This window comes from Triticum aestivum, chromosome 4A, assembly GCF_018294505.1.
Source record: "Triticum aestivum cultivar Chinese Spring chromosome 4A, IWGSC CS RefSeq v2.1, whole genome shotgun sequence".
Taxonomy (NCBI): domain Eukaryota; kingdom Viridiplantae; phylum Streptophyta; class Magnoliopsida; order Poales; family Poaceae; genus Triticum; species Triticum aestivum.
Window position 1 is genome coordinate 622,970,211 of NC_057803.1, and position 11,526 is coordinate 622,981,736.

Sequence of the window (11,526 nt, forward strand, 5' to 3'; positions counted from 1 at the left end):
CTCTACTTTGTTGTTGCAAGTTTTACGTGGCTGCTACGGGCTGAGCAAGAACTGTTCTTACCTATGCATCAAACCACAACGATAGTTTGTCAAGTTGGTGTTGTTTTAACCTTCGCAAGGACCGGGCGTAGCCACACTCGGTTCAACTAAAGTTGGAGAAACTGACACCCGCCAGCCACATGTGTGCAAAGCACGTCGGTAGAACTAGTCTCGCGTAAGCGTACGCGTAATGTCGGTCCGGGCCGCTTCATCCAACAATACCGCCGAACCAAAGTGTGACATGCTGGTAAGCAGTATGACTTATATCGCCCACAACTAACTTGTGTTCTATTCGTGCATATTACATCAACGCATAAAACCTGGCCCGGATACCACTGTTGGGGAACGTAGTAATTTCAAAAATTCCTACGCACACGCAAGATCATGGTGATGTATAGCAACGAGAGGGGAGAGTGTTGTCCACGTACCCTCGTAGACCGAAAGCGAAAGCGTTAGCACAACGCGGTTGATGTAGTCGTACGTCTTCACGATCCGACCGATCAAGTACCGAACGCACGGCACCTCCGAGTTCTGCACACGTTCAACTCGATGATGTCCCTCGAACTCCGATCCAGCCGAGTGTTGAGGGAGAGTTTCGTCAGCATGACGGCGTGGTGACGATGATGATGTTCTACCAACGTAGGGCTTCGCCTAAGCACCGCTACAATATGACCGAGGTGGATTATGATGGAGGGGGGCACCGCACACGGCTAAGAGATCAAGAGATCAATTGTTGTGTCTTTGGGGTGCCCCTTGCCCCCGTATATAAAAAAGTGGGGGAGGGGGAGGGCCGGCCCTGTCTATGGCGCGCCCTAGGGGAGTCCTACTCCCACCGGGAGTAGGATTCACCCTTTCCTAGTAGAACTAGGAGCCCTTCCAATTAGTAGGAGTAGGAGGGAAGGAAAGGAAAGGGAAAAGGAGAAGGAAGGAAGGGGGTGCCCCCCTCCCTAGTCCAATTCGGACCAGCCCATGGGGAGGGGTGCGGCCACCCTTTGAGGCCTTTCTAGGCCCAATACGAATTCCCGTAACTCCCCGGTACTCCCGAAAATACCTGAATCACTCGGAACCTTTCCGATGTCCGAATATAGTCGTCCAATATATCGATCTTTACGTCTCGACCATTTCAAGACTCCTCGTCATGTCCCCGATCTCATCCGGGACTCCGAAAGCCTTCGGTACATCAAAACACATAAACTCATAATATAACCGTCATCGAACTTTAAGTGTGCAGACCCTACGGGTTCGAGAACTATGTAGACATGACCGAGACACGTCTTCGGTCAATAACCAAAAGCGGAACCTGGATGCTCATATTGGCTCCCACATATTCTACGAAGATCTTTATCGGTCAGACCGCATAACTACATACGTTGTTCCCTTTGTCATCGGTATGTTACTTGTCCGAGATTTGATCGTCGGTATCTCAATATCTAGTTCAATCTCGTTACCGGCAAGTCTCTTTACTCGTTCCGTAACACACATCCCGCAACTAACTTATTAGTTGCAATGCTTGCAAGGCTTAAGTGATGTGTATTACCGAGTGGGCCCAGAGATACCTCTCCGACAATCGGAGTGACAAATCCTAATCTCGAAATATGCCAACCCAACAAGTACCTTCAGAGACACCTGTAGAGCACCTTTATAATCACCCAGTTACGTTGTGACGTTTGGTGGCACACAAAGTGTTCCTCCGGTAAATGGGGGTTGCATAATCTCATAGTCATAGGAACATGTATAAGTCATGAAGAAAGCAATAGCAACAAACTAAAGGATCAAGTGCTATGCTAACGTAATGGGTCAAGTCAATCACATCATTCTCTAATGATGTGATCCCGTTAATCAAATGACAACTCATGTCTATGGCTAGGGAACTTAACCATCTTTGATTCAACGAGCTAGTCAAGTAGAGACATACTAGTGACATACTGTTTGTCTATGTATTCACGCATGTATTATGTTTCCGGTTAATACAATTCTAGCATGAATAATAAACATTTATCATGATATAAGGAAATAAATAATAACTTTATTATTGCCTCTAGGGCATATTTCCTTCATTGAATTCATAAAAGCACCCTTTATCAAAAAGATACTGTTCAAGATGAATTTTTTTGCTTAGTAGGGCGAACAAATGGGATTAGAGCACACTTTGGCATAATTTTCGTGAGTTTTTTAGAAGTTTTATTTGATTCATGACGCTCTCTTTGCTCCAAATCCTCATGTTATTTGAAGTAATTGTCCAAATATAGCATTCTATTGCAAGTGATGCTTTAAAATAGGGTCTCATGTACTCTATTTCGAAGACAAAGGCCAGCATTCGGCTCCTCTCCGCTCCCTCCACTCCGCTCCGGAGCGGACGAGCCTCTAGCTCATTTTTACGGAGCGGCCTAAACTGAGCTCCACAACTCCGCGGAGTCGGAGCAGATGGGATGGATTCTGAACACGGCCAGAGAACAACTCCCATTGATATACACACCACGTAAAAATTGCTATGCTGATATCATAATTAAATTATGTAGGATTGACAGAGCGGAGTTCAGACTCAACCCTTGCTTGATCAAGACTCGGCCATGGTTGATACACAGAAACATCTAGGAAGATAAAAATTAAAGTAAAGCTTCATCTCTTGCAAAGTTGTCATACTGGTGGAGTGATAGTTACAGTAATCACCAGACCCAGTATTACCATCCAAAAAACATAAGTACCATCAGAGTGAAGAGAAACAAAAACACACAACAGGCAAAGAAGTGGCAACAAGCTCTTGACAACTCCCCCTTGTGCACTTATCATCATCAACAGGTTTCTCTTTCTGTACTTAGCAAAGAGGATCTCAGATACGGTCCCTTGCAGTCGTCGATTGTGCATCCAAACCAATATGCTTTCTTAAACTGGAGGCATCTAATTGACCAACTATTCATGCTGCTGGAGTGATGGCTACATTCATCATCAGGCCTACTGTACTACATAAAAAATAGCATGCATACAATTTAACCTCTTCAAAGATGATACAGGCAATGAAGTATCAACCATTGCTAACTGGTCATACTGACAGAGTACATGAAACTAGCATATACATACGCTCATAACACACATACACACAACTGAAGTACCAAACAGTTTAACCAAATGCCCGTATCATCAAAACACAGCATACATACGCATGTACACGACTTGAAACAGGCTACTCCGGCTGGCAAATAAGTGGCAGCAAGCTCCCCACAGCACACTTGTCATCATCAGGTTTCTCTTTCTATACTTGGCATGTAAACCTCGGAGTCATTCACTTATCCTCAGGATACGGTTTCTCGCGGTCGTCATCTGCACATCCAAAGTGGCGATTCTGCTGATAAGAGAGCACTTGCCATCTTTGGCGGGACGCAAGAAGGCATCTAACTCTGCCACGATTTCTTTTTCTTTATCAGCATTCATCAAAGCTTGGCTGAAAGACTGCAGTGCAGCGATGAGGACAGAGGAAGTTTCTTCTGTGTCCTTGGGATCATCATCTTCAGTTTCTGATTCCTCCTGCTACAAAGAGGGATTTCAGTGTAAGCAAGAAATTGAAGTGTATGTATATATACAAAATTGTGCAAGGCTACAGATTATGATGATACAACATCAATTTACTTTAGCTCTTACTACAAAGGTAGTGAAGATGAAACATGATACTGTTCCACAATGCCATCTCAGTTCCATCTGCAATCTCAGTTCTCTGTGCAGCACTGTATAATATGATCGTACTACTAACAAACAATCTGCAAACGAATTTTTGTAACATGATTCATACAAATCAAACATGTTTAAACTTAAGATAAGAGTCGATACCAGCCGTTCAGAACACGATAAACCAATGTTAATGTTAAAATTTAGAGTATTGCATCCTCATTTGAGCGGCCTGTCAAGAGGTTCAGATATCACATAATCTGCTACGCATGCTAAAATTTAAAGTATTCCTTCTGTGCACTAATATAAAACCTGCAATCAAATTCTTATAATATGGTCTAGGCAAATCAGACATGCTACTGTTTAAAATTGAGATAAGAATCAGGCAGTGGCCTTTCACAACACAATAATCCAATGCCTTTAAGTTACATAACAGCATATTATCTATGAACAAGGCACTGGAAGAAACTCTTACATATAAGCACAGGCTCACCTTGCTTTGTACCAAAGAGGGAGGCCATGCCATGACATAGGGATGAGCCGCCTCATTATGCCGATATGCACCATTATAGAGCTTGCACATATCTGATGTTTCCAGGCATATTGACAGGTACAGCTCACGATATTCTGTGTCCTTGAGGTAGAAAATACAGAGGTAGACAAAGCCATCGATAACTGCCACAAGGTCCACATTGACATTACAATAATCCTCTTCCTCCATTGAGCACCCAGTGAGCTCCCTAACAATTGGGCGCAATGGGAAATTCTTGTACGTAATCCAGCTGTTGAGGACACTGCCATTGTCCAGGAACCAAGAAACAATGGTGTTATCCTTTATATCTACGATGCAGAGCTTCCCATCCTTGGTCTCACCAAGCTTATATGTAGATTCACCCAACTCCGGTTTCAAAGGCGTCGGCAGATCAATCAGGGAGAACTGAAAGGTCATGGTTTCGAGCACAACAATTTGGTCATGCATCCAGCCTCTCCAGTAAACGAGCCCATGGACCACTCCGCTGGCCCTGAGCCTGTCAGATACAGTCAGCTGCAGCGTAGTCTCTGGGAAAATTTGCCACTCCATGGTGTCCGATGAGAAGACGGCGGCGCGCTCCGCCCGTTGGCCGTCTACACGCACACAGACCACGTGGGACGGCCTCCGGCCGTCTTCGGGGAGGAGCGTGTAGAATTCAAGGTAGATCTTTCCCACCGGCGGCAGATCGAGGAACAGATCCAGGACCTGCGTCAGCGGGCTGTAGGCGGCTACCCGCTGAGCGCCCTCGCTCCAGTTGTCGAGGATGAGGTAGCCGCCGGAGCTAGGAGTCTCGGAATTGATCTTCCACCCGGAGGAGAGGGCGTCGCCGTGGCGGACGTCAAAGAAATCGGCGGCGACGAGGTCCGGGTCGCGGCGGCGCCAGGGGCAGGGGTGGAGCGGGACGACCTCCATGTTGGGCTCGAGGAAGAGCGCGAGCACGGGCGGCGCGTGGCGCTCGCGGAAGCTGCGGCGGAAGGAGGGGAACGTGCGGGCAGCGCGGCGGAAGGCGCGGCAGGCGCAGGCGGCGCGGACGAGGGTCGGGAGGGCGGGGAGGCGGAGGAAGATCTCGCGGAGGAGGTCGTCGCCGAGATCGAATATGGTGGTGGGAGCGGGCGGCGGCGGTGGGGAGGGCGGGGAGGCCATGGTCGGCGGCGGTGGCGACTGGCGACGGCGGACCCGGAATTGGGAACGGCCAGTGCGGTCAACTCCAACGACCCATTTGGTCCGTTCGTGTCCACGAAGCAAACAAACGGATGTCTACAATTCTTTCTCTTCTTTTTTTTCGCCAAGACCATTTTCAACCCAAATTTGCATCGGCGAGGTCACGCCTACAATGCTCTAATGTTGTCCTCTTCTAGCTTGTCCGTCCATTCCCACTAATTCACTCACTGACCCCCCTCCCGCCACGGCCAACGCGCCCAACCCCGCCGTCGACCATACCCGACCCCCACCGTCCTAGTCGTGGTCGCCGGCGCCATGCGTCTGAAAAAGTCAAAGATGATGCGCACTCCGGAGGAGATGGCGAAGAGGGTTGTTCGGAGAAAGAAGAAGCCACTGCCGCCTCAGCCGCTTAGGCCCATGCCACCGTTGGGGAGAATGAAGCCCTTGCCGCCAAGGTCGGTAGGGTACCAAGAGTCGACCCTTCTCGCCGTTGCCGTCGTGGCCAGCACGGGCTCATCAGCAGCCCACCCGCCCATGCTTCCGGAGTCATAGCGCATGTCAACAATGCCACCGACGTACGGGAACCTTCCTGGACACAACTCGATTGCGCCCCGCTTCTCCATGTTGCCTTGGAACGGCTCGTGCGGAAATTGGTGATTTCGTGTCGGTCGTCTCTGTGGTTCCCCCGCTTGATCTCAATGCCCACACCTGTGGCCGGGCAGTCCACTGGGACGCAAAGGAAGCGTCCATGGGCGATCCCCACGGCCAGCTTTTTCGATACCCGCATCCTATTTGATGGTATGCCGACCCTGATGCAGGATGACCCCATGTACTATAACGATTTCATGGAGGAGATGGTCTATGAGGGTGGCCACGAGTATGATGCCGACGAGACTCAAAGCTAAGAAGGTCGCAACCAAGACACCCACGACCAAGACACTCACGACCACCAAGGCGAAGACACCCAAGGCCAAGAAACTTAAGACCAAGGCAACCAAGGCTAAGAAAATGTTGACATCAAGGATGAGCCATTGTTTCACGAGGAGCTATCTCATCAAGCCAATGCACAAAAGAGGCGGCAAAAGCGTGAGGACGATAGGATCTGCGAAGTATGAGGACAAGTTACTTTGTGAAGCTTGGATGGTAATAGGACAAGATCCCAAAACTGGCGTCGAGCAAAAAGGAACAACATTTTAAAAGAGGGTCCATACATACTTCCGTGAAATTAGAAAGTTTGAGCCCTACGAATTTGAGAGTGACCATGTCACCATGGTGGTGTGTCACTCCAAAAATGGTGGGCCTTCATCCAACTGGAGTGCAACAAGTTTAGTTCCTCCCATGAGAATATCATCGGCCGACCCATGAGTGGCATTGGCATCAAACACATGGTATGCAAATCCTTCCCTTGTTCATATGAGCTTGATGCCATGTCATGCATACTCGTGTGCATATGAATGTATCTTGTTGGTTCCAACTCCATATGTAGATGTTTAGAACTATGGAAATATTCAAGGTTCATCATTCGGGCAAGCCATTAACCTTGACCCATTGTGGATGATGATTTGTTAGTGCGGGAAGTTTAAGGAGAAATATGTGGCCCAAAGTAAAGGTGAGGCCCTCATCGGTCATTGAGCCAAGTGAAAGTGAGAATCGGCCAAGGGGGAAACCAATTCCAAGGTGTATGACAAGCGGAAGCTTCGGCACTCGCCTTGTAAAAAACTTTGAAGGGATTCATGACCAAAAATGAGGTGGCAATTGAGAAGAGGGAAGAGAGGGAGGAGAGGAAGCACCAAGAGAGAGAGAGAGAGAAGGTAAGGAAAACCTTCTTTGACATACAAAAGAAGAAGCTCGATATCGATGAGACCAATGCCCGATCAAGAGAAAATGAGATAAAGCTCATGCTAATCACGAAGAAAGTGAAGATCATGGCGGCCGAATTGAGCAAGATCTCCCCAAGAAGAAGGGTTTGGTTCGAGAAGAAGCAAAAATAGATGCTCTAGCTAGATGTGTAATCATCTTATGTTTGGACAAGACACATAAACTATGATCGAGACAAAATTATTTTGTATGTCAGCATGTATGCCGGCATGAATTCTAGCTTAGTTTTGCAGGAGATGTAAAAACTATGGCCGACATGTGATTGTTTTGTATGCTGGCATGAATTCTAGCTTCATTATGAAATTTAGCTATGTTTGATGATCAAAATATGTTTGTTGGGATAAAACGGTGAGGCGAACCAAATGGGTCGGCTAGTTTGGCGCGGCACCTAGATTTGCTCGGACAAGGGTGGATGCCATCCCTACAACCGATCCAAACGGACAAATTTCGCATCTATTTGCATGAGTGCCTTGGAGTTGGCCTGATGGAGCACCGACTAGCGAGATGCTAAATCGTGCGAGTTGTGGCCCGATCTTTCACAGTATTGTTTTCGTAAAGGATCAAGGTAGAAAGAGAATCGGCCCTTGCTATTAATTAACAAGAACAGAAAGTAATCTGCGGCAAGATTGACAAAGATCAAACTCAACACAGCAGCATACGATCCATCACAAAGGGTCGCAGAAAATGCAGCAACCTGATGTCCCAGACCTGGGACCTTTTTCTCTGTCTATTAACACTTGATAACAAAACTCAATCTAAAAAACAACTATCTTCCGTACACGGCTGTAGCTGGCCTTTTATATAGGCGACGTGTACATACCAAACCGACTTGCGTACAAGACCTAACTAATTTGGACTCTCTCTCTTTCCTATCCCAACAAATCAAGGAATTAAACCATAAATTATCGGGCATACTGATCACCTATAGTAACTAACTTTGAACTCCTAAGAAAACTAGTACGTAACTAGTATTATATCAAACGACTTGACCCTCTCGTATCAATTGACCGACACAGGGTCTGCAATAATTTATGTAGCACATGGAGTTCTAAAGGTGGGCTTAACTTCATCCTTCTTCGGTTCAGTTGGTGAAACTTCAAAGCTAAAAGAATCAACTTGTAAAACATTCCGAAGATTATCTCTTGCACTAGCGGCCACATCATCCCCCCCTCCTTGAAACGAAGCCGTCTGCGGTTTCGCGGTATCTTTGGAGACCCTCTTTTGAACTGAAAAATATCATCTTTGATAGCATTGGCAAACATTGGCCACAATATACATCGCCTTCCAGTGCCCCCAAAAGAAAAAGTATTGGACCTCCCGTCATGTGTGGCACGATGATCATATTGACATGGCCTCCCCAATAACATGGCATGCATCCATTGGCAAGACATCACAAATTACTGTGTCTTTGTAGTCACCAACCAAAAAATTCACACGCACCTTGTGAGTAACTTTGAGTTTGCCAGAATGATATAACCACTCAATGCAATGTGGTTGCGGGTGCTTCCACATAGGTAACGCTAAAGCATGCACCATTTCCTTGCTGATAGCATTAGTGTAGCTTCCATCATCTATGATCAACTTACAATTGGTGTTGTTGACCTTACACTGAGTCTGAAAAATATTCCAACGTTTCCCCTTATCCTCAATGCGATCCTCTTGCACACGTTGCACCATTAAGGCCGGATATGATTCAGCAGCTTCAAAACTAGCACTCACCTTCTCAGCATCTTCAAAATTTTCACTAGAAGTGTCAGAAACTGCCTCTTCATCACTCGTGGATGCATAGCCATCTCTTGTGAGTAACACTCTTTTCTCATTAGGACATTCACGCCTCATATGTCCCCTTCCTCCACACTTGAAACACTCTATGTCATTAGTACGTGTGGACGACTGCACATTAGAATCAACCATCGACAATCCTGATTTTGAAGCATCCTTTTCCATGGAACCATCAGAGCGATTTGATGATGTCGCCCTGGAGCTAGGACCAACATCCTCATTCTTATACTGCGAGCGTCGCCATGTGTTCAAAGTGGTACTGGGAACTATGCTGACTTGCCGTCGCATAATCTGCTGTTCTGCATGCACAACTTGGTGCACAAGATCTTGTATGTTGTAGTAGACCACCATCTCAACACGATCCTGCACCTCAATATTTAGACCATTAAAGAAATGTGCCATAGTCGCCTCCGGATCCTCTATTGTCCTTGTCCGTATCATAAGCAATTCCATCTCCTTGTAATATTCATCTACACTCATATTACCTTGAGAGAGCCGCTGCAACTTGTTATACATATCTCTTCTATAGTGCTCAGGAACAAAACGTCGCCTCATGAATTCTTTCATCCCTCGCCAAGTCATTGGACGATGTCGCGACCAGCAAATTTGATTCCACCAAATTAGCGCATAACCCGTGAACTCAATTCTAGCAAGTTGAACTTTCTTCTCTTCGCTATAATGATGGTCATCAATAATTTGATCAACACGAATCTCCCACTCCAAATAAACTTCTGGTTTGCACTTGCTGGAGAATGGAGGAATTGAAACTTTTATGCGCCCAATTCCATCATCCAAAGGAACACGCGCAGCTTGACCCACGCGGTCATGCGCTCAGCCACGAGCGGAAGTTTCAGGACGGGGCTCATAGTGTCGCGGTCATGGCGCATACCCCGCCTCATGGTCAACTCCGTCGTCGATGCCATCATCTCGAACATGAGGTTGTGCCGCCAAACGGGGATCATGCACGCTGGCATGTCCGTCGCGAGCCGGTGGTGCATAACACAATGGAGCAGCCGGAGCAGTCTGTGGTGGTGTAGAATTCGTTGCTGGCATATTGATGATGTCTGCCAAACCATCGAACCGAGTGATCAGGACATCTATCCTTTTGCCGAGCGCATCATGACATTTCTTGATGTAGTTGCATGTGTGGTCAAAACCATCCCGAATGTTTTGCGGAATATTATCCACATACACTGGACGTACTATTTCCTCAGAATCAGCGGCAACCTCATCACCCTTGTTGACCGAGGTTGACATCTTGATCAACACAGTACCGTGAACAACTTTAGCTCTGAATACCACTTGATGGAGCACCGACTAGCGAGATGCTAAATCGTGCGAGTTGTGGCCCGATCTTTCACACTACTGTAAGTGCATCTAGTGCCCTTTAGTGATTTTGGTGTATTGAAGACTTATAGGTTAAGGGACTGATGCGTTTGTGAGTGTACACAGGTCTATAAGTATATGAGGAGTTTGATATTTACAGAGAAAGTCGGCCACTAAAAATGAAGTTCTTCAACTGAAGACTTTGAATTTCTGAAGACTTTGAATGTGAAGAAATTGGTGTAATCCTGAAGACTTGACATTCATTCAAGGATCATGAAGCATGAAGACTTTTGTTTTCATAGTTTCATTTTCTTTTTCTTGAGTCATAGGAAACACCGTACTGTTAAAGGGGGTCGAGGAAATACTAAGGAAAAATTTCCAAGTGATGCTCAACTCAAAATCCTACACCTACCAATCCCTTCGAGTGAAGCCATTAAAAATCTCATACAGTTTAGTCAATTTCTTCAGTGTCAGAGACGAAGTTCTTCTGGTCTCTGAGGAATTTGTTCTGACTGAGGAGTTAGGAATTCGCCATTGCAGATTGCCTACACAGTGAGGAATATGATAGCCCTGAGGAATTTGATAATCAAAATTCCGATAGTTGCTATGCTATGCGCCAGCTGTCCCAAAATATCTAACGGTCATATCATTGAAGGGCATTTATGTCTTATCATGTTGGGCTGCTCCCTAGACTATAAATAGCCGCCCCATGCAACCACTAGCTAGTTGGCTGCTCCGAGAGAAACTGGCACTTGTCATTTGAGAGCATCCCATCCTCCGAGGACTTTGAGTGAAAATCATCAAGTGAGGAAAAACCAAACCCAAACACCTACAAACCCCAAGTGATTGAGCATCACTGAAGAGATTGATCCCGCGTGGATCCGACGCTTGTTACCTTTGAAGACTGTGCATCTTCCAGACGGTTAGGCGTCATGGTCTAGAGCATCCAAGAGGAAATTGTGGATGGCCGAGTGACCGAGTTTGTGAAGGTTTGGAAGTCACCTGAAGACTTACCACGAGTGATTGGGCGAGGTATGTGTGACCTTAGCTGTAACGCCCTCGATGCGGCTATATCTCCCACGTGTCGAAGCACGACTTAGAGGCATAACCGCATTGAAAGCAATGTCGCAAGTGGGGTAATCTTCGCA

At 46.6% G+C, this 11,526-nt stretch overlaps 1 protein-coding gene across 8 annotated transcripts; it reads right to left on the reverse strand.

Moving 5' to 3' along the window:
• Positions 1-3,000: 3,000 nt before the first annotated feature.
• Positions 3,001-5,468, reverse strand: LOC123087678 (uncharacterized). Of its 8 annotated transcripts, none has more exons than XR_006441472.1 (3): positions 4,193-5,467; positions 3,676-3,931; positions 3,339-3,564 (listed from the first exon to the last, which is right to left on the reverse strand). XR_006441472.1 is itself a non-coding variant. In XM_044509730.1 (2 exons), exons 1-2 carry the CDS (start codon positions 5,372-5,374, stop codon positions 3,316-3,318), a joined length of 1,449 nt encoding a protein of 482 aa, XP_044365665.1. In that variant the 5' UTR covers positions 5,375-5,463; the 3' UTR covers positions 3,001-3,315. The 8 variants fall into 8 exon arrangements, 4 of the variants coding, with proteins under 4 accessions (XP_044365665.1, XP_044365666.1, XP_044365667.1 ...); XR_006441473.1 differs by having other exon boundaries at positions 3,350-3,561; XM_044509730.1 differs by lacking the exon at positions 3,676-3,931 and having other exon boundaries at positions 3,001-3,564; positions 4,175-5,463.
• Between the last annotated feature and the right edge of the window lie 6,058 nt (positions 5,469-11,526).

Excerpts from the sequence above, each read along its gene's own strand:
- LOC123087678 (XM_044509730.1), bottom strand. The coding sequence starts at position 5,374 with ATGGCCTCCCCGCCCTCCCCACCGCCGCCGCCCGCTCCCACCACCATA. Across the intron at positions 3,565-4,174 it reads AGGTGAGCCTGTGCTTATAT|CAGGAGGAATCAGAAACTGA; the intron begins GTAAGAGTTTCT and ends CCCTCTTTGTAG.